Source organism: Sorex araneus, chromosome 10, assembly GCF_027595985.1.
Source record: "Sorex araneus isolate mSorAra2 chromosome 10, mSorAra2.pri, whole genome shotgun sequence".
Classification (NCBI taxonomy): domain Eukaryota; kingdom Metazoa; phylum Chordata; class Mammalia; order Eulipotyphla; family Soricidae; genus Sorex; species Sorex araneus.
In genome coordinates, this window is record NC_073311.1 from 66,817,866 (window position 1) to 66,843,394 (window position 25,529).

At 60.0% G+C, this 25,529-nt stretch overlaps 1 protein-coding gene across 2 annotated transcripts in view; it reads left to right on the forward strand.

Moving 5' to 3' along the window:
* FGD4 (FYVE, RhoGEF and PH domain containing 4) overlaps positions 1 to 25,529 on the forward strand; it is an 86,477-nt gene that overhangs the window by 45,255 nt on the left and 15,693 nt on the right. For both annotated transcript variants that reach the window (XM_055118151.1, XM_055118152.1), the window contains exons 2-4: positions 11,362 to 11,514; positions 13,530 to 13,692; positions 15,596 to 16,337. In XM_055118151.1, coding sequence (XP_054974126.1) covers positions 11,362 to 11,514; positions 13,530 to 13,692; positions 15,596 to 16,337 — 1,058 coding nt within the window. The remainder of the gene's footprint in view (positions 1 to 11,361; positions 11,515 to 13,529; positions 13,693 to 15,595; positions 16,338 to 25,529) is intronic.

The following is a 25,529-nucleotide window of genomic DNA, read 5'->3' on the forward strand; positions in this document are numbered from 1 at the left end:
CTGAGAGCCGAGGGCAGGGGGCGTGTCTGGGGAGTCACGTGGGGGCAGGTGTCCACCCTTCCCGGGTGCTCGGGAGGCCACCTGTGCCCTGAGTCCTGCTTTCCAGGGCAGGTGGGGTCGTGGGCAGCGTCTCCAGGCCCAGCACTGCCCCCTGCAGCTGGTGGCTGCGCATCATAGGAGTGACCAGGCCAGGAGTTCAGGGGAGTCCCCCAATACCCGTCCTGACTGCCCCCCGCCCCCACTGGAGCCCGCATGCTCCGGGACCCCAGCCGCAGCACGAGCTCTGTCACTCCTGGCCTGGCCTTCGCAGATGTGCGGAGTCCAGCGAGGGTGGGGCGAGAGAGGGCAGAGGGGGTACAGGCTGTGGGGGTGCAGCCTTGCCTCCCCGTCCTCCCTCTGTCTCTGTCCTGCTCTCGGGTCATAGAGAGAGGAGAGGACGCAGTGTCAGAGCTCCCGGGGCTCCCTGTGTGGCTGCACCTGCTTCCTGCCCGTGTGGCCGAGCGCGGGAGACAGCCCCGCCCTCTGCACTCCTGTGACGGACGTGACCTCCGGCAGCTGAGCCATGGCCACTCCGTGCCTTGTTTGCTCACACGACTTCGCCAAAGTTGGCTGTGCTTCACCATAGAGTGGAAGGTGACACTGAACCTCCAGATGATTATGGGCTGTGGTCTCAGGTGCCTCACGAGCACGGCGCGTGGATGAGCTGGAGGGCCACTGACCTCTGATGTGGCACAGCACGCCCTTTGCTTTTCCTTACTGGCTTGGGGCCACCTGGCCTAGGGCTCACTCCCCGGGGGCTCAGGATCTCTCCACAGGTGCGGGGTTGAACCAGACCAGCACACCTTCCCCTACTGTGCTGTCTCCAGCCCGGCACACCCTCTTTCTGGTGCTCCACAAGAGTTGCTGATCCAGAGTGGAACAGCAGTGCTGTTGAGAAGGAACACAGTGGCCCTTCTATGGGTGCCGTGCTGGTGCTGGCGTGCAGGCCGACAGCCACCTTCTGTCCCTACAGCCCTAACTGTTCTATGCTTGCACCCAAGTTAGGGCTGTGTTGTCTCGGCCCTCTGCAGCCATGGCAGGACAGTGTCGAGGGGGACCCAAGCTTGGTTGAGCCGAGTTTCTCCAAGTTCAGATGAATGTGTGTGAGGCAAGGTGAGGGAGGCAGGGGTGACATGTACCAGGACTTCTAGAGACCCACGCACCAGGGACCCACATCCTGGAGGGGATGTGAAAGAGGGGTACGTGGATTTGGGGGATACAGTCAGAGGGGTATCTGGATTTGGGGGGCAGAGCAGGAGGGTATGTGGGCATAGGTAGGTTGATGTTGATGCCAGTGCTGATGCTGACTCTGATCCTGATGCTGATGTTGATGCTGATGCTGATGCTGATGTCGATACTGATGCTGATGATGATGTTGATGCTGATGTTGATGTTGATATTGATGCTGACAGTGTCACTGATGCTTACATTGATGCGATGTTGATGACACTGATGTTGATGTTGATGCTGATGCTGACATTGATGCTGACGATGATGCTGACGATGATGCTGATGTTGATACTGATGCTGATATTGATGCTGATGTTGATGCTGATGCTGATGTTGATGCTGATGTTGATGCTGATGCTGATGTTGATGCTGATGTTGATGCTGATGTTGATGCTGATGTTGATGCTGACATTAATGCTGATGTTAACGTTGATCCTGACATTGATGCTGAAGCTGACGTTGATGCTAATGTTGATACTGATGCTGACGTTGATGCTGATCCTGATGATCCTAACGTTGATGTTGATGCCGACGTTGATGCTGATGTTGCAGATGCAGATTCAAAGGCATGTTCTGCTGTTGCATCCTCCTGTGCGCATGCAGTGCTGTGGGAAGGCTGTGGAGGAACAGGAAGGGTGCTGCCATCGTGGGTGAATCCTTACTTTCCTAGGGACTAGCAGAGACCCACACAGCATTGGGAGAACTAGAGATGAGCTTACCTGGCTCCTGGCTTGTGTTTGAAGCTCCCTTTTCCACTCTGTCCTCAGCTCAGAAACGGTGGCTGACCTAGCAGCCACGTTGTCTCTGTGAGTTTGCTGTGGGGGGTGGGGGGGCTTGTGCCAAGGTCTGTTCCTTCTCTCTGAATGCAGCCAGTGAAGCAGAGCCACGAGACACGGCATTGCCCCACCCTTGTCACAGGCTGACATTTCCACTGGAGACCCTTGGGGGTTACAGTTCCTCAGGCCTCACACGCCCTCAGACACTGTGCATGTCAGACAACGTTCCACGGTGTCCCCCACGTAAATAAGCGTCAGAACTTCCATCTTCTGGCCCCCAGTCTTACCAGTCCTGCCTGCTTTATCCTCAAATGCACTTTTTGGCAAAACAACCAGCGTGCCGGGGAGGGCCAGGCGGGCCAGGAGCTGTGCAGGAATGTCTGTGGCAGCAGCTCAGAGGGAGGCTGGGAGGGTCAGAAAAGCATCCCGGGGAGGGGTGGGGATGTGACTATTGCGGAGGCTTGGGGCAGGCCACCGCAGGGATGCCGTGTCCGGGTGTGAGAGGACAGATAAGCTGCTCCAGGCCTCTGGCCGCCTCGCTGCAAACAGTGGCCTCTCCCGGCCCTGTGACAAGGGGCCATTTGCCCTGCCTCTGGGACTGTGTCTAGACAGTGTGGATGAGTGGAAACGGTTGGGCAGTGCAGGGGGCAGGCGTCGTGAATAACTCATACAGCAGATGACACGGAGTAGTCGAAGCGTCGCTGGGTGCTCAGGACAAAGCCAGCCTCTGCGCTTCTCGTTCCTTCCTGTCAGTCTTTATTCCAGTGGTTTAAAGTCAGCACAAAGCTGTGATGTTCCTGTGTCAGTATCTGTCACGGCCGAGTCCCGCCCTGAGTGGTTACGGTCCTCTCCCTTGGACTCAGGTAGGAGCCCCTGAACAGCTCTGGGCTGAGCACTAGCCACTGGGCTGCTTGGAGAGACTCTGGAGCAGCCCCGAGCCCCACAGGAAGTGAGGAGAGGAGACCCCCCCAAGCGGCCCAGGTGGGGGCACTTCCCCATGCGGCTCTGCCCTCTGTGAGCCCTGCCAGGGGGGGACACACGGTGACTTGGGCATGATGGTGACACACAGGGACACACGGTGACCTAGGGGGCTTGATAGTGACACTGGGGGGACACACAGTGACCTGGGGGCATGATGGTGACACTGGGGGGACACATGGTGACCTGGGGGCTCGATAGTGACACTGGGGGGACACATGGTGACCTAGGGGGCTCGATAGTGACACTGGGGGGACACATGGTGACCTAGGGGGCTCGATAGTGACACTGGGGGGACACATGGTGACTTAGGGGGCACATGGTGACACTGGGGGGACACACAGTGACCTGGGGGCACGATGTGACACTGGGGGGACACATGGTGACCTGGGGGCTCGATAGTGACACTGGGGGGACACATGGTGACCTAGGGGGCTCGATAGTGACACTGGGGGGACACATGGTGACCTAGGGGGCTCGATAGTGACACTGGGGGGACACATGGTGACCTAGGGGGCTCGATAGTGACACTGGGGGGACACATGGTGACTTAGGGGGCACATGGTGACACTGGGGGGACACACAGTGACCTGGGGGCACGATGGTGACACTGGGGGGACACATGGTGACCTGGGGGCTCGATAGTGACACTGGGGGGACACATGGTGACCTAGGGGGCTCGATAGTGACACTGGGGGGATACATGGTGACCTAGGGGGCTCGATAGTGACACTGGGGGGACACATGGTGACTTAGGGGGCACATGGTGACACTGGGGGGACACACGGTGACTTAGGGGGCTCGATGGTGACACTGGAGGGACACATGGTGACCTGGGGGGATCTATAGTGACACTGGGGGGACACACGGTGACTTAGGGGGCACGATAGTGACACTGGGGGGACACACGGTGACCTGGGGGCTCGATAGTGACACTGGGGGGACACATGGTGACTTAGGGGGCACATGGTGACACTGGGGGGACACACGGTGACCTAGGGGGCTCGATAGTGACACTGGGGGGACACACGGTGACTTAGGGGCACAATAGTGACACTGGGGGTACACACGGTGACTTAGGGGCACATGGTGACACTGGGGGGACACACGGTGACTTAGGGGGCTCGATGGTGACACTGGAGGGACACACGGTGACCTGGGGGGCTCTATAGTGACACTGGGGGGACACACGGTGACTTAGGGGGCACGATAGTGACACTGGGGGGACACACGGTGACCTGGGGGCTCGATAGTGACACTGGGGGGACACATGGTGACTTAGGGGGCACATGGTGACACTGGGGGGACACACGGTGACTTAGGGGCACGATAGTGACACTGGGGGTACACACGGTGACTTAGGGGGCACATGGTGACACTGGGGGGACACACGGTGACTTAGGGGGCTCGATGGTGACACTGGGGGGACACACGGTGACCTAGGGGGCACGATAGTGACACTGGGGAGACAGTGTCGCCATTGCCCATGGCGGAGCCTGGCTGTTGCTGTGGGAGGCTGAACTCTTAGCCCCCAGGCCTGTATCTGGGTGCTGGGTGCCCCCAGGCCTGTATCTGGGTGCTGGGTACTCCCAAGCCTGTATTGGGGTGCTGGGTGTTCCCACACCTGTTCAGGGTGCTGGGTGCTCCCAGACCTATGTCAGGGTACTGGGTGCTCCCAGGTCTATCAGAGTGCTGGGTAATCCTAGGCCTGTATCGGGGTGCTGGGTGTTCCCACGCCTGTTCAGGGTACTGGGTGCTCCCAGACCTATGTCAGGGTACTGGGTGCTCCCAGGCGTGTATTAGGGTGCTGAGTGTTCCCAGGCCTGTTCAGGGTACTGGGTGCTCCCAGGCCTGTATTGGGGTGCTGGGTACTCCCAGGCCTGTATCGGGGTGCTGGGTGCTCCCAGGCCTGTATCGGGGTGCTGGGTACTCCCAGGCCTGTATTGGGGTGCTGGGTACTCCCAGGCCTGTATTAGGGTGCTGGGTGCTCCCAGGCCTGTATCAGGGTGCTGGGTGCTCCCAGGCCTGTATCAGGGTGCTGGGTGCTCCCAGGCCTGTATCGGGGTGCTGGGTACTCCCAGGCCTGTATTGGGGTGCTGGGTGTTCCCATGCCTGTTCAGGGTACTGGGTGTTTTCAGGCGTGTATGGGGTGCTGGGTAATCCTAGGCCTGTATTGGGGTGCTGGGTGCTCCCAGGCCTATATCAGGGTGCTGGATGTCCCACGCCTGTTCAGGGTGCTGGGTCTCTGTGGTGCTGGGGATCAAATTAGTCCTTTCCCCTGCTGGCTCCACAGACCCCGGTTTCCTTTTTTAAGTGACCGGTGATATGTAGTACAAGCTGCTAACCCAGAACCACGAGCTTTTGGCTTATTGGCCCACGGAGCATGGGTGGTTGGGGGGCAGAGTTAAGCTAAAAATACCCAGTGGGGTCATAAACCGGAGCAGGCCACAGGCCCGCTGGGTCCCACAGCCCCCGCCCACGCCCATGAGTGCCGTGACTTCCACTCTGCGCTGACCCGCGGCCCAAGGCAGACACCCCTTGGCCGGGTCATGGAGCTGGCCCGGGACGGCCCTCGGGAAGGGGGGAGCATGGCCGGGGACGGCCCTCAGGAAGATGGGAGCACGGACGGGGACAGCCCTCGGGAAGGTGGGAGCACGGCCGGGGATGGCCCTCGGGAAGGGGGGAGCACGGCCGGGGACGGCCCTTGGGAAGGGGGGTCACGGCTGGGGACGGCCCTCGGGAAGGGAGGAGCACGGCCGGGGATGGCCCTCGGGAAGGGGGGACACAGCCGGGGACGGCCCTCGGGAAGGGGGCGGGCACGGTTGGGCAGGTTGTGGAGTTGGGCTCTTGCTGCTCCGTACCCAGTGCTGGCTCTGTGGGCCTTGGGTGCTGGGGGACGAGTCCCCCTGAGTGGGAGGATGGGGAGGGCAGGGAGCTGCCTCGGTGAGAAACCTGAGGTGGGTGGGCTCAGCCTGGTTTGGAGGGTGCCCCCCCCCAGGGGGCTGGGGCTCCCCTGGGCCCGGGTGGGTGCTGACCAGGAGCGGGACGGAGCCCTCTGCAGGGTGCCTGGCCAGCAGCCCACCGTGCCGCCCCACAAGGCCCCCTTGGGGGCTGCCGTCCCCTCTGCATGCTGGGCCGCGTCTGTCCCTGCCCCGCCCTGGCGAGGCTGCGGCTCTCTGCCCTCTCAGGGGCTTCCTCCAGGCCGTTTGGCCTTAGGCTCCCCCTCAGGACCAGCCTCTGGCCTCGCACTGGGACGGGGCAGTGGAGTCAGCCCTGGCCTGGCTCCTTTAGTGACCCCCAATCCAGGTCCCTTGGAAGGGGACGCTGGGGTCAGCGTGTTGTGTGCCCAGCTCCAGTGAGGGGTCGGACCATTGGGACGTGAGGGAGGGGTGTCAGCCACCAGAGAGGGGGCACTGTGCATGTGGATGATTCCAGGAGCGGGGTCTCAGGCTGTGGTAGTCGTGGTGTTGGGGTCCCCTGAACACGGGGGTCTCTCGGGCTGTGATAGTCGTGATGTTGGGGTCCCCTGAGTGCGGGGGTCTCTCGGGCTGTGGTAGTCGTGGTGTCGGGGTCCCCTGAGTGCGGGGGTCTCTCGGGCTGTGGTAGTCGTGGTGTCGGGGTCCCCTGAGTGCGGGGGTCTCTCGGGCTGTGGTAGTCGTGGTGTCGGGGTCCCTCTGGTGGTGAGCTCAGGGCTGCTGTGTTTGGCGTGTCCAGCCCACTGTGACCACTGCTTGCTCTACCCTCAGCCACTCTCCGAGTGGACAGGGCTGCACTGGGGGCCCAGATGTGCAGGTGGAGGGACGAGGCTCTGAGAGGCCCTGGCTGCCCCCAGCTACCCCACAGTGGAGGTGTCCGCATGAGGCCTGACTGGGCGGTTGGCGCCAGGGGAACACGGCAGGGCTGCCGGCATGGACAGGCGGCCCCAGCCCCACTGCAGCCTGGCCATGTGGGTGGCTGCACCAAGGGGAACCGGTTTTTCTCGCCAGGGTGCCCCGTGGCACCTGGGTACAGGCCCAGCTGGGAAGGAGCTGGTTGGTGGCCCTAGTTTCTGCCCATTGGCTGTGACAGGCGTGGGGTGGCAGGACGCCTGTTGCCAGCAAGTGTGGGACACTTGGAGGACCCTGCAGAAGGCCAGAGCAGGAGGCCCCACGCCCAGTAAGTGCCCCGCGCCCCCACTGCCTGTCCCTGCTGCTGACCAAGGAGAACTGGGTCGAGAGGAGGGAAGGGGAGGGGAGGGGAGGGGAGGGCAGCATTTTCTCCTGGAGCCCTGGGGCTAGAATCGGCTGCTGGGGGACTCGGGGGGGGGGGGGTCTGGGACAGTGGAGCCTCCCCATGTCCTTCCCTGCAGCCTGGCCCCTGCATTTCCCTGCTTTCCTGGTGGCCCGGCGGGGACACAGGTCACCCTTACCGAGGGGGATGGTCATAGGTGCCCAGTGTCCCCAGAGCTCAGACCTCAAAGGGAGGCACCCAGGGGAGGCCGCTGCATGTGCTTCCTCCCCTCCCCCACCCCCTTCCTTTCACACCTCCCTCGATCCCCTCCCCCACCCCCCCCTCCCCTCTCTCACCCCTTCCCTCCCCCTCATCCCCTCTTCCCGGCCTCTGCTCTGGAGCACCTGCTTTTGCTGAATCTCAGCTTGCTCCGGCCCTGATGGGACCCTCAGAGAATGAGACTCTTGTCACCTGCGCCAGGGTTGTGACCCCAGCATCTTCCCTCGTCCCCACGGGGCCTGCTGGGGGTGGGGGCGCCATGGTCAGTGCTGGAGGACATCTGTCCGGGGACAGGATGTTCCAAATGTCCGGACTGTGGGCGTGACAGGGGTCACACGGCCGCGCATGTGTGCGGTGACCCTTTGTGCCAGAGTCACAGACCGAGACAGCGGTGCCCTCGGGGCCTCAGAGGACCTTCTGAAGGTCACCTGGAGGGCTCCACTGTGCCCTGTGGAGGGTCCCAGCACGGAGGCGCCTAGTGCCCCCTGGGGGTGGGAGTGGGGGGTGCGACCAGGCCCTTGTCTGAGGGCCAGGGCGCATGGGGTGTCCTGCACTTCTAAGGGGCCGTCCTGCACTTCTAAGGGGCTGTCCAGCCTCAGGGCCACGGAGGCTGTGGCCTGAGTGTGCGGGCTTGGGCGTGGGGGTGGCCCCCGAGAGCAGAGCTGTGTATGGGACGGGGCCGGGGTGTTCCCTGGTTTTTCTCTCTCGGTTGCAGCACGTGCCGTGCAGGTCTGGGCTGGCCCCTTCCTTGGTCCCGCGGGTGCCCCTGATGCGCTCAGGCAGGCAGGAGGGCAGGCCAGTGCGTCAGTTCAGGCTGGGGGCCAACGGAAAGACCCTCCACACGTACATGTTGGGTGGGCTGATCAGGGGCAATGTGGTCGCCTGGCCAACCCTCCAGCGACAAGTGTCACCGTCCACAGCTCCAGCTGCTGCTCATAGGTGCTGGCATGGGACTGCGTGGGACTGGGAGGGGCGTACACAGTCCAGGGGAAGGGCGAACACTGCTCCTCTCACCTGTCCTGAGGGGAGGGGCCCAGGGTGGCCCAGGGCAAAGACATTCCTGTGCTGATGGGCGTTTCCTGAGCCTCTCCTGGGCGTTTCCTGAGCCTTTCCTGGACATTTCCTGAACCTTTCCTGGGCATTTCCTGAACCTTTCCTGGGCATTTCCCGAGATTTCCTGAGCATTTCCCGATCCTTTCCTGAGCCTCTCCTGGGCGTTTCCTGAGCCTTTCCTGGACATTTCCTGAACCTTTCCTGGGCATTTCCTGAGCCTTTCCTGGGCATTTCCTGAGCCTTTCCTGGGCATTTCCTGAACCTTTCCTGGGCATTTCCCAAGATTGCCTGAGCATTTCCCGATCCTTTCCTGAGCCTTTTCTGGGCATTCCCTGAGTGTTTCCCGAGCATTTCCCGGGCATTTCTTGAGCCTTTCCAAGTGTTTTCTGAACGTTTCCTGAGCGCTTCCTAAGCGTTTCCCAAGCGTTTTCTGAGTAGGCACCACATCAGGACCAGATCTGGGTCTCGGTTCCCCACTGTGCTGTTGGCGCCCAAGTCAGCCCTGACTCCAAATGTGGGGAGTGCAGGTGGGTAGCAAACGACAGTTCTGCATCTGACAGGTGGGTGGACGCTGTGAGCAGGAAGCTCTGTCACACTGGCCCGTCAAGGGCTTCCTCTCCCGTGGCCAGGCCCTTCCCGCCGGGCAGTGAGATGGAGCTTTGGTTCTGTGCCTGTGTCCTTCGCGTGTCCTCTGCATGTCCCTGTCCGCTGGGCTCCAGTCCAGAGTCTGGCTTGAGGCCTATTTCACCAATGGGGGCCCAGTGCCAGGAGTGCTGATGTGGGATTGGGGGTTCCTGGGCAGCCTGTAGACCCCGACTTGTGAGGCCCCGGGAAACAGGCGCCTTGTTCTTTATTCTGGACGATGGAATCAGGCTGCGTTATCTGAGTAACAGGGTGTGCCCGCCCTTGAGTGCACACAAGGTCGATGCCCCCCCCTTACCGGGCTGCTTCGAGTGCTGGGGGCAGCTGCAGCCCCGCGGTCACACGGTCACAGGCGAGCCCTTCCCGGCCCACAGTGGCCGTGACGTCCCACTGCCGCTGCCTCTCCTGCACCCCCACCGGTTCTGAGGGACAGACTCAGCCCCTGGCAGCTGCCTGGGGGTGTGGGGGAGTTGCAGAACCGTCTGCCACCTCTTGTGGGTTTCCTGAGAAGGTGACAGGGTCACCAAGACACAGCTGGAGCTCCTAAGCGTTTCCCCAGCGCCCCCTAGGACTCCCTAATGTGAGTGCCGCCCCCCCCCCCAACACACACCCCACCCCATGCCCTGGGCAGGAGGCCTGGACGTCAGCCTGGGGCTGAGGGCGTCTCTCCACCGAGCCCAGCTCACCTTCACCTGACATTGCTTGGGCTTATCTTGTTTAGTAAAGCCTTAAATAAAACATTGGCTGCTTTTTAGCTCTGCTGCTTCTTGTTGATGATGTTTTGGTTAGCTAAAATGGAAACTACTTCCTTTAAAAAAAAAAAAAACAATTAAATCACTGATACACAGTTACAAAGGTGTTAGTGTCTGGGTTTCCAGCACCCCTCCCTTCAGGTGCACTTTCCCAGACAGATGCCCCGGTTCCCTCCCACCCGGCTTCCCTCCCCCAGGCCTGCTTCTACAGACTTTTCTTCTCTCTCTTTCCTCTTGGGCATTATGGTTTGCAACACAGGTGCTGAAAGGTTATCATGTATATCCCTTACTATTAGCAATTTTTTTGGATTTGTTTTTAGCTTGGGGGCCATATGCGGTGATGTTCAGGGGTTACTCCTGGCTCTGTTCTCAGGGAATCACTCCAGGTGGGGCTTGGGACTCCACAGGGGCAGCCGGGGATTGAACCCGGGGCCAGGTGCGTGCAAGGCACCTCCCCGCTGTACTCTGGCCCCAGTGGAAACTGTTTATTAGCAAGTGTTGTTTCCTTAAACAACAGGCAGACTTGCTGAGTGGTTGTGAGTTACCTTATGGGGAGCAGAGGAAACAGTGGCTGGGCTTCCTCCCAGCAGCAGGAGAGGGAAGGCTCCGGGCGAGCAGAGGAAGCACTGGCTGCGCATCCTTGGGGCTGTCCACTTCGGCCAGCATCGGCTCAGTGGAGTGTGCGGACCAGTGTGTGTGAGCCTCTGGGCTCCATTCCTAGTGACACCCAGAGAAATGGGAGCTGAAACTCTGACACGCAGTGGTGGCTGTGTCAGAGGCCACCCTGGCCGTCGGCCTCACGCCAGGGCAGCTCGGGGGGACTCGCAAGGGCCGAGTGCAGATGTGACGGAGACATCCTCCGGGAAGTGGGTCTGACCAGCGTGTGTGTGTGTGTGTGTGTGTGTATACGTGTGTGTGTGTGTGTGTGTGTGAGAGAGAGAGAGAGGGGGGGTGTGGGGGGAGGGAGAGACAGACAAAGACAGAAAGACGGAGAGTGTGTGTTAATGTGTGTAAGGGGGGCTGGGAGACTAGCAGGCTGGACAGGGGTGCACTCACATATGTGCATGCCTGTACCTGTGCACACACAGGCCTGCATGTGTGCACAGGTGTGGACACTGCCTGTGTGCACGCTTGTGCGTGTGAGCAGTGCCCGTGTGCACTTGTCCTCGGCTTTCTTGTCCATGCGTGCGTGTGTGTGTGTGTGTGTGTGTCTGTGTCTGTGTGTGTGTGTGTCTGTGTCTGTGTGTGTGTGTGTGACCGTGTTCCGAGCCCTCGGGGCACCACCTTCCCATCAGGATGCTCGACCCCGCCCTACCCAGGCCTGGAGCACGTTCCCTGCAGCCGCAGCCGCTGCCCGTGTGGGGCCGGGAGACCCGGCCACTCACCGCCTTCTTGCTCTGCAGGCAGCAGTTCGTGTCCACAGCTCACTGTCGAGCCCCCGTGCCTGAGAGGCGGCATCCCTGCTCTCGTTAACCGGAATGCAGCGGGGCAGCAGGCTCAGAGGCTAAATGGAAACCCACCAGCAAGACTCCCCGCGGCGAGCCCAAAGCCACAAGGTACAGGGGCGTGCTCGGAGCACATTCCCAGGGAGACCCCTGCAGAATGGGCGTGCGTGGGCTCGCCCAGGAGGGACAGAGGGGTCCTGGTTGGGGCCAGGGGCCTGCCTCTGTCTGCAGAGCCTCAAATACCCTGCTCTGCTGCTGCCACACTGTGGCTGTGAGGTCATTTGCTCCAAACTCCGGGCCTCCAGCGCAATCCCAGCTCGGGCATTCTCGGCCCCCGGACTCGGGGAAAGTCCATTTCTGTCCCCTCTGCCTTGCGTTTCTTTCGGTCTCCACCTTTTCCTGCCAAGAAAGTGCTGGAGGAAAGCATGGGCTCCACCTCAGTCCTGTGTGGTCAGGGTTTCTGGAAGAAATAGAAGGCAGCGTGCATTGGAATCTTCCAGATGGGAGGAATGCTTCCTTCCCTTCCTGCTGAAGGTGTGGTGGTGTCTGGGCCAGCCACGTCACTGAGGCTCACACAGACTACCTGAACTTCTGCTGTCTGCCCCGATGTGTGTCCTCCCTCTGACGTTGGCAAGAATGTGAGCAAAGACGCCCACTGAGGGTGACTTAAGCATTTTTACTTATAAATACAAGATTCTGTCTTTGCTTATTACAACTGAACTGGCAAAGACCTGCAGAAAGCATGTTTGTTTATTAAAAAACACACACAACTTTTGATGCCATTACCCAGATCCGAAAGGTTGGGATCTCATTAGTTTAAAGCCTGTTGGAAGAAGAGAATTACCCTAAGTCACTGTGCCTGAGGTTGAGGGGGACGAGCCGTGACAGCAGCACCTACCCAGGCTGCTTGCAGGGGTGAGCTGATGCTCTCGGGAGGCGGCTCGGCGAGTACAGCACCGTGTGCGGGGGCCACGGAGGGTCCCTGCAAGCTCTGTGCAAGTGAAGCTCGGTAGATCCCCATGTGCCCCCTGCGTGAGACTCAGTAGATCCCCATGTGCCCTCTGTATGAGTCTCAGTACATACCCGTGTGCTCCCTGTGAGCCTCAGATCCTTGTGTGCCCCGTGTGTCTCAGGAGATCCCCATGTGCCCCATGTGAGTCTCAGTAGATCCCCGTTTGAGTCTCAGGAGATCCCCATGTGCCCTGTGTGTGTCTCAGTAGATCCCTGTGTGTGTCTCAGGGGATCCCCATGTGCCCCGTGTGAGGCTCAGTAGATCCCCGTTTGAGTCTCAGGAGATCCCCATGTGCCCTGTGTGTGTCTCAGTAGATCCCTGTGTGTGTCTCAGGGGATCCCCATTTGAGTCTCAGTAGATCCCTGTGTGCCCCATGTGAGACTCAGTAGATCCTGTGTGTGAGTCTCAAAAGATCCCTGTGTGTCCTGTGTGAGTCTCAGTATATCCCCATTTGCCTCTCAGGAGATCCCCGTGTGCCCCGTGTGAGTCACAGTAGATCCCCATTTGACTCTCAGGTGATCCCCTGTGCCCCGGGTCTGCAGCAGCCCCCCAGTTCTTGCCCACAGCCCGGGGTGTGCATGCAGCCAGACTTGCTGGGAAACTGCTCGAGAGCTCGCTCCCCTCGCTGGGTCTGGCTGGCACGAGGGAAGGAGCAGAGCCTGGGTTCCGGCACAGGTCCACCCAGAGGCCTGGTGATGCCCGTGTCCCTCTGTCAGGACACCACGCAGGGATCCGAGGGCCTGTGAGATGTCCGGCGTGCTCGGCCATGCTGCCAGACATCTGGGGGAAGGCGCTGGCTCTCGAGTCTGACTCTCACCCAGCCTCATTGTTCTGCTGGAGTGGCGGGCAGTGTGGCGGGCCCACTTTGTCTTGCGTGGTGGGATAGCACCTAGGCAGAGAGGCGGGGCCTGGGTCTCTGATGCCCACCCACCCCCCCACCCCCGCCTGTAACTGGGCCCTGTGAAGAGCCCATGTGCATCTTACAGGCGTGTTCCCACCGGGACGGAGCAAAGGCCCCTGGCCACGGCCCCGGGTCAGCTCCACACGAGCTCAGCAGGCTCCTCCCAAGGTGCCCGTGTGGCGCCACCTGAGTCCGCGTCCTTCTCTTGGGCAGTGCCTCCAAAGCCTTTGCACCTGCAGAGTCCTCTCCGCTCTGCGCGCACAGCCCCGCCCAGAGCCGCGCCCGGCATGGAGCAGCTGCGGCCCAGCCCGGTCCGCGTGCCGCAGGACAAGCCCAGCAAGGTGTCGGATCTCATCAGCCACTTCGAGGGCGGCAGGTACAAGGGCCGGTGGGGGACATGAAGGCTCGGAGGCCCTGCAGGCAGAGACGCACTGGCCGGTGCGGTGAGGGGGGGCGATCGGCCACCGCTGAGCCCCGTGCTCGCCCCACGGTCCCTCTGCGTGGTGGCCATGTGGCGACCTTTGCGGCCTCCACTCTCGGGTGCTGGTGTCTCCCCAAGCTCCTCGCTCAACCCCCGCTCCCTTGCGTCCTCAGGGAGTGTGTCTGCACACCCTGGTCTGTGTCCACGCTCCCCGGCTCTGTGTCCGTGCTTCATGGGTCTATGTCTACTCTTCCTGGGCCTTTGTACTCTTTAATCTGTGTCCACTCTCCCTGGTCTGTCCACTCCCCCTGGTCTGTCCACTCTCCTGGGTCTGTGTCCACTCTCCCTGGTCTGTCCACTCTCCCTGCTCTGTGTGTCCACCCTCCCTGGTCTGTCCACTCTCCCTGGTCTGTGTCCACTCTCCCTGCTCTGTGTCCACTCTCCCTGGTCTGTGTCCACTCCCCCTGGTCTGTGTCCACTCCCCCTGGTCTTTCCACTCTCCCTGCTCTGTGTCCACTCTCCCTGGTCTGTGTCCACTCCCCCTGGTCTGTCCACTCTCCCTGGTCTGTCCACTCTCCCTAGTCTGTCCACTCTGCCTGGTTTGTGTCCACTCTCCCTGGTCTGTGTCCACTCTCCCTGCTCTGTCCACTCTCCCCGTCTGTCAATCCCCCTGGTTCTGTGCCTGCACTCCCTTGCGTCCCCGAGTCCCTCTCTCTCGGCTGGTCCTTTGCTGCCCTAGTGTGGACTGGCCAGACTGGACTTTGCTTCTCTCGCCATGTGGTGCCTCTTCTCGTGCTGTTCCGAGCCCGGTCAGTGCTGCGCCGTCGCTGGTGCCAGGTGCTCGGGAGGGCAGAGCTGCAGTGGGCGAGGCTGGCTGGGGCTGGCACCCAGTCAGATGCGTGTCCCCAAACCGGAGAAGGAGCGAGCTCCCGGGGCAGCCCCCAGTGCCTCCCCTGACGTGATTCCCGGGAGGTCGGCGTCTCCTGAGGACTAACCCGGGGGACGTTCGCACTGTCCCCTCCGCTGATGGTGCTCCTGGCCCCACCGTGGGCCCCGTGTCCCTTCTCTGAGCTCGCCGAGCTCAGCAGTGTCACTGGGGTGCTGTGTGCTCACGAGGCAGGACCGTGCCGTGGTCTCCATGGAAGAGGAGCCGCCCCCCCAGCCCCCGCTGCTTTTGTCCTCAGTGACCCTCAGTTGCTTTGTCTTGGAACTTCTGTCACCCATTACATACGGTTTCCCCCAGAAAGGTCTTACTACCATCTGTCCCCAGGGGTCTGTGACTGGATCTCAGGCGCAGCACTGGGCGGACGTTCTCTCCCCTGCCAGCTCCCGGGAACCCCACCCAAGGCCAAGTGTCGCCAGGAAGGGCCTGAGGAGACTCGAGGGGCTGCTGCCCCCGACACACGTGCCTCTGGCCACTTGGGAGGCCACACCCAGAGCTGCCCCTGGCCAGGCTGTGGAGAACCAGTATTGGCCCAGCAGTGACCCTCAGGTGCTCCCACAGGGGGTCCAGTGGCCGTGTCTGTCTCGAGATGGTCCCCCTCACCGCCAGTGTTGTCCCCATTTGGGGTGTCTCGCCAGCTCGCCCACGACCGCAGGACATGCCCAGACCCTCATAGGGCGGCTTGGGGTCCCGGGCAGGTCTGCGTGGCCCCGACCAGGCCTCCAGCACAGGGCAGAGGCCCTGCTCGGCTGTGCCTGCACCCCCATGCCCCACCGTATCCCCCACCCCCACCGGACCCCACGGCCCCACCGTGTCCCCCCCTGGTCTCCTGCACCCCCGGGCCGCAGTGCGCCCCTGTGCCCCATGCCCCCACGCTCTCCCATGCCCCACCGCCTCCTGTGTTGTCTCTTTCAGCTCATTGTCGAGTTACAGTGACGTGAGGAAGGACTCGGCGGTGACGCTCAGCTCCCCCAGGACTCCGGGCAGGCGGGGGGTGATAGCACCCCCACACAAGGCCCCCGTCCAGTTCCCGCCTCCTAAGCAGGGACATGACGTGGAGCCCGCGGCGGCGGCACAGACTTGCATGGCCAATGGGGTGATGGCGGCGCCCGGCCCAGCGCAGTGGGAGGTGCAGAGGACTGCCCTGCCCTGCCCCGCGGTGCCGGGCCCGGGGGCTGAAGCCTTGGCCCGGGGGAACGTGATGAACGGAGAGAGGGGACAGATGGCGGCCAGTCCCGTGTCCCCCAAGGTCCACGAGGACACTGGTGCTTTCCGCGGAGACCCAGGGCTGCCCCCCAAGAAGGAGGCCTGTGCGGAGCCCCAGACAGGGAGACCCCAGGGGGAGAGCCCAGTGCAGCCAAGCAAGCAGAACCAGCAGGACCAGCAGAACCAGCAGGACCAGCAGGACCAGCAGAACCAGCATAACCAGCATAACCAGCCCGACCAGCTGGACCAGCAGAACCAACAGAACCAGCCCGACCAGCTAGACCAGCAGGACCAACAGGAGGAGAAGGAGGAGGAGGAAGAAGAGCAGCAGCAGCAGCAGCAGCAGCAGCAGCAGCAGCAGCAGCTAGAACCCCGGGACCAGCAGAACCAGCAGAACCAGCAGGACCAGCAGGACCAGCCCCACCAGCCTGAGCAGCCCCTAGAGCTGAAGGTATGCAGGAGACCCCTCATGCTTCATGTGTGCTCCCAGGTTTCCCCCGACAGTGCTCAGAGAGTTCAGGGGATCGCTGGAGGGGTCCTGCTGTGTGGACCTCCTCCCTGACACCCCAGGCGGCGGGGAGCCTGTGTGCTCCGGAGCGCGCGCTGTGGTCCAGGGCATCTCAGAGCTGGGCGGCAGCTGGTGCAGAAACCTCTGCCTGAGCCTGTGAGGGGGTGGCCCCCGCACCAGCAGAGTCCAGCGGAAGGAACTGCCCAGAAAGTGTGAGCGAGGGCCCGGCCCAGGGCCAGGCCCACGCAGGAAGTCATATGTAGGAAATGCCACTGAGTGCACCAGCCCCCGAGTGCTGGGCAGGTCCTGGGGAGGAAGTTCGTGGCTGGACCCGCTTGGCACAGTTCTGCCGCGTGCAGGATCTAAGCCCTTAGCCAGAGCTGAGCGAGCCGGGCCGGGAGGAATCCCAGAAGCCCTCGGCTCTCCACATGATGCCCGGAGTGCCAGTGACTGGGTGTTCTCAGGGTTGCGGAGTTGCTGGTTGCAAAGGCAGAATATGTGCCCGTCATGTTTCCCTAGAGCAGAAATCCACCTCGTCTCTGAAGATGGGAACTAGCCGTGGTTTAGTCTCCCTCGTCATTTAAATAGAAATCTATGTGGGAGACCTGAGAATTGAAAATTGTGACAGTTTGGGGGACATGGGTAAATGCCATCCAATTCCTAAGTCTTTTTAATATTTTCTTACAATGTCACATTACCCTGAATGGAAAATCAAACGGATAGAATAGAGCAGAAAAGGATAGATGGTTGAATGGCGGATGGTAGATGTGTGTGGGTGGTAGGTGTGTGGGTGGATGGATGGATGGGTGGGCGGATGGTGGGTGGGCGGATGGGTGGATGGGTGAGTGGAGGAAGGATGGATGGGCGGGTGGGTAGACGAGTAGATTGGTGAACGGAGGATGAATGGAGGAGTGGTAGATGGATGGTGCGTGGATGGATGAATGGATGAATGGATGATGGATGAATGGATGGGTGGGTGGGTGAGTGGGCAGGTAGACGGTTGGGTGGGTGAGTGGGTGAATGGGTAGGTGAGTGGTGGATGGATGGATGCATGCATTTGGAGCTGGAAGTGAAATCGCCCGACCCTGCAGTTCTCGCTGTGTCTGACCAACTTCCCTCTGCCTGGCTCAGGCCCGCGTCCCTGTAGTCAGTGAATCTGCCTTAAAGGCTGAGCCGCTCACAGGCAGGGAAAGTGCCGAGGAGGAAGTGGGTGGTGAGAGTGAATCATGCTTGGCAACCGCTGTGAAACAGCAACAGGACACTGCCCAGTGCCCGTCCGCCAGCACCACGAGGTGGGTGCTGGGGGCTCTGCAGGGGCTGGCCAGCAAAAGAGAAAGTCAGAAGTGGGAGCCGGGACTGGCTGCGCCCGTGACTTCTGGGATGTGGCCTTCCTCAGACACTGGTCAGCCAGTAAGAGTCTCCCCCCACCCCCGGGAAGTGGAGGGCTGCTGGGGGGGCCAGTACTGTGTCTGCCAGGCTGTGGGATGGCCGTGGCATAGGTCCGGCCTGGGCTCGCCGGTCCTTGTGTGTCTCTGGCTCACACTGAGTGGCACATTGGAGAGGGCCTGGCCAGGCCTGCCACATCCTTCCTCTGCCCCGCCGGGGGCACAGAAAGAGGACGGGGGCCCAGAGGAAGGCAGGCCCCCCCTCCACAGAGCTGAGCTGGCGGTCCTGGCGGTGCTAACATGGAGACGTGAGCTCTACACCTTATTTATTTATTTATTTATTTTTGGTTTTTGGGTCACACCCGGCGATGCACAGGGGTTACTCCTGGCTCTTCACTCAGGAATTATTCCTGGCGGTGCTCAGGGGACCATATGGGATGCTGGGATTCGAACCCGGGTCGGCCACATGCAGGGCAAACGCCCTACCCGCTGTGCTATCGCTCCAGCCCCGTGAGCTCTACACCTTAGAAACAGGAGGAAGTCCCAAACTGGAGAAGACGGGCTGGAGCACTGGCCGGGGCTGCAGGGACCCAGCACATGGCACCAGGCGTGGCCCCGATGGTCCCCTGAGCACTGCCTGGGAAACTGTACACAGAAGTGAACAAGCGGAAGAGACAAAGGAGAGATCCACGGTTACAGCATCTCAAGTCAGGGGCAGCCAAGTGGGAGTCGCTCTGCATGAGCCGTGAACTAGCGTGACCTCGGGCCATGGCAAGACTGGGGGTGATGGTGCTTGGTCTCAGTGGCCGGCGTGGTGATGTCAGTTGGTCGCAGTGGCTGGCATGGTGATGGTCATTTGGCAGCAGTGGCTGGTGTGGTGATGGTCATTTGGCAGCAGTGGCTGGTGTGGTGATGGTCAGTTGGCAGCAGTGTCCGGTGTGGTGATGGTCAGTTGGTGAAATGGAAATCTGCTGCTTCAGAAGGTGGGGACAGGCCAGCAGGGTTCTCCCAGGTCTGGACAGGAGAGAGGGTACAGGAAGAGGCATGCGGAGGAGAGGGGAGGAGGAGGGTGTGCAGAAGAGAGAGGGGATAGACAGGGAGGGGTGTGCAGAGCAGGGGGATGGCGATGGGGGTTGTGCACAGGAAGGGCTGGGGGCCCTCACGGGACCCTGCACTGCCACAGCATCTGTCTGATGACTTGGGTTACCACGGGGGCTTTGCCTGGCCGAGACTGGACTGATGTCCAGCACCTGCGGCCCCAGCAGAGCCGAGGCCCCAGCAGTGACGAGGTCCAGCAGAGCCGAGGCCCCGTGAGAGCCGTGGCCTGTCTTGGTGTGCAGCTTTGTGGAGCAACTTTCGTGGCACTGGCGGCTGTGGCAGGCGCTCACCGGCAGTGCCCGTGCCCAGGCTTTTGTTGTGAACCTGGCTGCTCCTGGTCTGGCCGTTCCCTCTGACCTTCCTCTGCACGTCCACACAGACATGCAGCTTTCCAGAACTCGGGTTACCCATGGCCCGTCTCTACCATCGGTGGTACCAGCTCCGATAACGATCAGAACCTCGGGAATAGCGATTTCCTCAATAAAACAGATTTAGTTTCACCAGAAATACAGGGATTACATCCTGAAGCGGAGGCGTCCACGGGGTCATTGTTTTGGAACTTCGTGTTTCCTCTTCCGTGATTCCCAGCCACTTCTTGCTTCTGGGCGTGGGGGCTTGTGGCCGTGGCAGGTGCCACTCACCACGCAGGGCACGGGGCCCACCCAGGGCCCACTGCACTCCGTCGAGATCCGGGGGGGGGGGGGGACTGTGGTGCTGACCCGTCTGCCCGAACCTTCCCCTCGAGGCCTTGGATCTTCTGCTGTTCGCTTCCGGAAAACACAGCCAGCCGCTGAGATCTTGATGAATTTGCGCCTGTGAGCTGAGCACCCACCAAAGAGGAACCTGCGGCAGTCCCGGGAGGAAGAGCTGTGGAGGGGCAGGCGGCTGTGGCCTGCAGCAGGGCCTCAGGCTGGGTGGCGGGGCGTGCAGCTGGGGACTGTGCAGCTCCGAGAGGGGAACTGAGAGGTGGCCGGGGGGAGGCCCCGGGGCACTCTGGGGCAGGGGGCAGGCGGGCGGGAGGCAGCTGTGTGCTAAGGTGAGGTCAGGGTGTGGGCTGGGGGGCAGCCTGCAGGGGGGTCGTATGTGCAGTGGGGGAGGGGGTTCTCTGGGGGCTCCTGTCTGCAACGGCAACGGCCTGCAGGGGGCTCTGTGCGCACGGCGGTGGGGGGTGGTTCTGCAGGTGGCTGAGGCCCAGGACATGCAGGAATGAATTCTGATCTTCAAGGACCGCCATCATGTGCGGGAGCAGTGTCCTCCCAGACACGGGAGCCATCGCCTGTTGCTGGGGAAACACTGACTTAGGGGCTGGGGTGTCCTGCACGCGGCCGACCTCCCGGTCCATCCCCTGCACCATATCTGGTCCCCTGAGCGTCACCAGGGAGACTTTAAAAAGCCAGCGACCCTCGACCCTGTCTGAGGTGCTCAGAGAGGCCTGAGCAGCGTCGCCACCCAGTGCAGGGCCCGCTTCGTGGGTGCAGCAGGAGGCCAGCAGGGAGGGGACGATGCCGCCTGAGGTGACTCGTCCTGACAGCTTTGTGATGGTGGTTTAAATTGCTCCGGGAGCACGTGGCCTTCCTGGCGCCTGGAAGAGGACATTCCAGCTGCCACGGTGGCCCCTGAGAGGGCAGAGCCAGCCCCGGCGGGAGACGGCCCAGGCAGACAGCTTCTGCTCCGCGGGCGAGAGCGGCCAAGCATCAGACTCGCTCATCCCGCGAGACCCGCTGACTGTGGCCCACGCGACGTCTCGGAGCACCATGGTAAGAGCTTCTAGCCTGTGTCTCAGGGAGCCTTGCCCCGGCGAGGAGCCATGCGTCCTGGCAGAGAGGACAGCGTGTAGGCCGGTGGCCGAGGGCCTATCTCGGGAGTTCGCTCGGCTTCTCCCAGAGCCTGCAGCGCCTTTGTCAGCCCATGTCAGGTGGCACCCGGGACAAGGCGCTTTGGCTCCCTGCCTCACCTGGGTTCCATCTCTCCCGTCACGTCCACGACCCATCCCGGCTCCACCCCTCTGGGTGGTGGACAGCCAGTGGGCAGGGAGCAGGGGAGAAGAATGACCCCCAGCTGTGTCCCCCACATGGGGCTGGTGTCGAGGTGGCCAGTCCTGGTCATGATCACATGTGGCGCACGCAGCACCTGTCAGATGACTGTGGTGACAGTTCGTTAGGGACTGTCCAAGCTGTGGGCGTGCGGCTGACAACTGGCGCCTCATTTGTGTGAGGCCTGGGACCCACCCCCAGCACCCTGGCGAGAGAGAAAGGGGCCAGAAGGGAGCTGCTGCTGCATCTTACACTTCCTGGGTTCCTGCTCGTTCATCCCACTGACATTCCCAGGACAGAGTGGCCTGACGTCTGCACTGGGCTGGAAACGCTGAGTATGTGGTGGGGAAGAGTAAGAATTGGTTCCCTGTGAACATCCTACCGGCCGCTACTGCTGTACTGCTCTGGGGACTTGACACTCAGAAGACCTGGGCTCTGTGAGCTTCGGGTTGTGGATGAGTGTGAGTGTGTAAGTGTGAATGTGGTATATGAAGGGGAGTGTGTGTATATGACTGTGTAAATGTGAATGTGCGTAGTGTGAGAATGTAAATGTGTCTGTGTGAATGTGTGAGAGTATGGCTGTGTGTGAATGTGTGAGAGTGTGATGGTGGCACCTGTCCTACAGAGTTGTAGGACTGGTGAATTTACAGGAGTGCAGGAGGGCCGACATGCTGGTGTTGGATCACCCTCCAACAGCGCCCACTGGAGCCTGCGGAGCTTTGAAGCATGAGTGGCTGGTCTGGTGACGCAGAGCTCACTTTTGTTCACCTGTGGTGATGTGGCCTGGCAAGAGCCCTGTTCCAGAGGGCCATTTGTGGGGCAGTGGGGCCATTGGAAGGAACTCCTGAGTTTGTGCCCTGACCAAGCGCCCACTGTGCGTTCCAAGTAGCAAAGGCCTGACACTCAGCAGGCAGAAGCTTGTTTCTTCTCAAACTTGTCCTCAGACCTGGTGGGCTGTGGTGATGGGTGTGTGGGCATGAGTCTGTCGTGGGGTCTGTGTCACAAATGCTGTGGTGACTGAGGGGTATGTGAGCATGACTGTCATGGACGTTGTGATGACTGGGGCATGTGAGAACAACTGTCACAGGTACTGTGTTGTCTGAGGGGCATGGGGGCACAACTCTGTCGTGGGTACGATGGTGACTGAGGGGTGTGTGAGCATGACTCCATCTCAGGCACGGTATTGACTGTCACAGCTCTGTGGTGACTGAGGGGTGTGTAGGCACGACTGTCACAGGTGCTGTATTAAACGAACGGTGTGTATACATGACCCTGTTACAGCTCTGTGGTGACTGCGGTGTATGTGGACACGACTCTGTTATAGATCTGTGGTGACTGAGGGGTGTGTAGGGACAACTGTGTCATGAGTGCTGTACTAACTGAGGGGTGTGTGGACATGTCTCTGTCATAGGCACTGTGGTGACTGAGGGGTGTGTAGGGACAACTCTGTCGTGAGTGCTGTACTAACTGAGGGGTGTGTGGACATGTCTCTGTCATAGGCACTGTGGTGACTGAGGGGTGTGTAGGGACAACTCTGTCGTGAGTGCTGTACTAACTGAGGGGTGTGTGGACGTGTCTCTGTCATAGGCACTGTGGTGACTGAGGGGTGTGTGGACGTGTCTCTGTCATAGGCACTGTGGTGACTGAGGGGTGTGTGGACATGTCTCTGTCATAGGCACTGTGGTGACTGAGGGGTGTGTGGACATGTCTCTGTCATAGGCACTGTGGTGACTGAGGGGTGTGTAGGGACAACTCTGTCGTGAGTGCTGTACTAACTGAGGGGTGTGTGGACGTGTCTCTGTCATAGGCACTGTGGTGACTGAGGGGTGTGTGGACACAACTGTCATAGTGCTGTGGTGGCCGAGGGGTGTGTGGATAGACTCTCATAGTGCCATGATGACTAAGGGCCATGTGGCACGACTCTTGCAGACTCTGTGGTGACTGAGGGGTGTGTGGACACAAGTCTGTCACAGTGCTCTGATGACTAAGGGGTATATGGCCGCGGCTCTGTCACAGTGATGACTATACAGCCATGTGGGCACGGCTGTCACAGGTGCTGTGCTGACAGGGGCATGTGGACACAACTGTTCTAGCTCTGTGGTGACTGAGGGGTGTGTGGATGTGACTCTGTCACAGCTCTGTGGTGGCTGAGGGGCATGTAGACACGACGCTGTCATAGTGCTGTGGTGACTGAGGGGTGTGTGGGAAAGACTCCGTCATAGTGTTATGATGACTGAGGGGTATGTGGACATGACTCTGTCAAGTGCTACCATGACTAATGGCCGTGTGGGCACAACTGTCACAGGTGCTGTGATGACAGGGGCATGTGGACACAACTCTGTTCTAGCTCTGTGGTGACTGGGGTTGTGTAGGCATGACTCTGTCGTGGGTGCTATACTAATTGAGAGGTATGTGGACACGACTCTGTCACCGTGCTGTGGTGACTGAGGGGTTGTGGGCATGACTCTCTCATAGTGCTATGCTGACTCAGGACTGTGTAGGCACGACTCTATCATGGTGCTCTGGTGACTCAGGGCTGTGTGGGCACGACTCTATCATGGTGCTCTGGTGACTCAGGGCTGTGTGGGCACGACTCCATTACAGTGCTCTGGTGACTGAGGGGTGTGTGGGTATGACTCTTACAGCTCTGTGGTGACTGAGGGGTGTGTGGGCATGACTCTATCACGGGTGCTATGCTGAGGGGTATGTGGGCATGACTCTTACAGCCCTGTGGTGACTGAGGGGTGTGTGGGCATGACTCTATCACGGGTGCTGTACTGAGGGGTGTGTGGACATGACTGTCACAGCACTGTGGTGACTGAGGGGTGTGTGGACACAACTGTCACAGCGCTGTGGTGACTGAGGGGTGTGTGGACATAACTATCACGGTGCTGTGGTGACTGAGGGGTGTATGGACATGACTATCACAGTGCTGTGGTGACTGAGGGGTGTGTGGACACGACTGTGATAGCGCTGTGGTGACTGAGGGGTGTGTGGACACAACTGACAGTGCTGTGGTGACTGAGGAGTGTGTGGGCATGATGCTGTCACAGGCGCCGTACTGAGAGATGGGTATAACTCTATTGCGGATGCTCTGGGCTATTGGAAGGTGCTCACCAGAGCAAGGATCTGAGGGGATGTGCGTCATGATACTTGCCCATGGCCAGTCAGGACTGCTGGGCCCCACCTGTGTGCTGGAGACCGGGGAAGCCACCGGATATGAGTCTGGGGCGGACTTTCTGCAGTGGAACAGATGGAAGCAGAAATGGGTCCCCCCAGACAAAGCTCCTCGGAAATATTCTGTCTACTCGTCGGTGTCAGGGTCGGGGTGCTGGTAGCCAGAGCATGGCGTGTTTGTCAGCCATCTGGGACCCACACAGAAAGGCCGGTGTCTGTCTCTGTGAACCCAGATGGGCCCAGAGCTGACATGGAATGTGTCTAGAGGATGCTTGGAGGAGAGGCCCGTGACTGGGCTGGGTCAAACCAGTCCTGAGGCTGAAAATGGCGGGAGGGGGCCAGGTCAGCCGCAAACCTTGGGGAACCTTGGGGCTCGATGCCTGCATGTTCCTCCTTTCAGTGTTGCTGAGACCACACATCACTCAGATGGGTCCCACAGAATCAAATGTTCAGTCATTTGGGATTCTGGGTTAGAACCAACAGGCCCTTAACACCATGCACAAAAATCAGATCAAAATGACTCAGAGACCTCAGCCTCAGACCCGAATCCATAAGGTACATGGAAGAAAATGTAGGCAAAACCCTCCACGGTATCGAAGGTAAAGACATCTTCAAAGATGAAACACCACTGACCAAGCAATGGAAGCAAAGATAAACAAATGGGGCTATCTTAAACTAAGAAGCTTCTGCCCGTCAAAGGAACAGTGACCATGATACAAAGTCAGCCCACGGAATGGGAAAGGATATTCACCTAATGCCCTTATGATAAGGGGTTAATATCAAAGGTATACAAGGCACTGGTGTAAACTTTACAAGAAAAAAAGTCATCCAATCCCATCAAAAAATGGGGCGATTAAATGAACAGAAACTTCTTCAAAGAAGAAATCCTAATGGCCAAAGGCACATGAAAAAAATGCTCTTCATGATTAATCATCAGAGAGATGCAGATCAAAACAACAATGAGATACCATCTCACACCACAGAGAACTGACCCACATCCAAAAGAACAAAAGCAACCGGTGTTGGCGTGGATGTGGGGAGAAAGGGACTCTCCTTCATTATTGGTGGGAATGTCAACTGTTACCGCCTTTTTTGGAAAACAATTTTTTTTCCTCAAAAAACTAGAAATTGAGCTCCCATATGACCCAGCAATACCACTTCTGGGAATATACCCTGGGGGCCCAAAACCACACAGCAGAAACACCATCTGCACTTCTCTGTTCATTGCAGCACTATTCACCATAGCCAGAATCTGCAAACAACCTGAGTGCCCAAGAACAGACAAATGGACAAAGAAACTATGGCATATCTACACAATGAAACACTAGGAAGCTGTTAGGAAAAATGGAGTCATGACATTTGCATATAAATGGATGCACATGGAGAACATTATGCTGACTGAGTGAAATGAGTTAGAAGGAGGGGGACAGATACAGAATGCA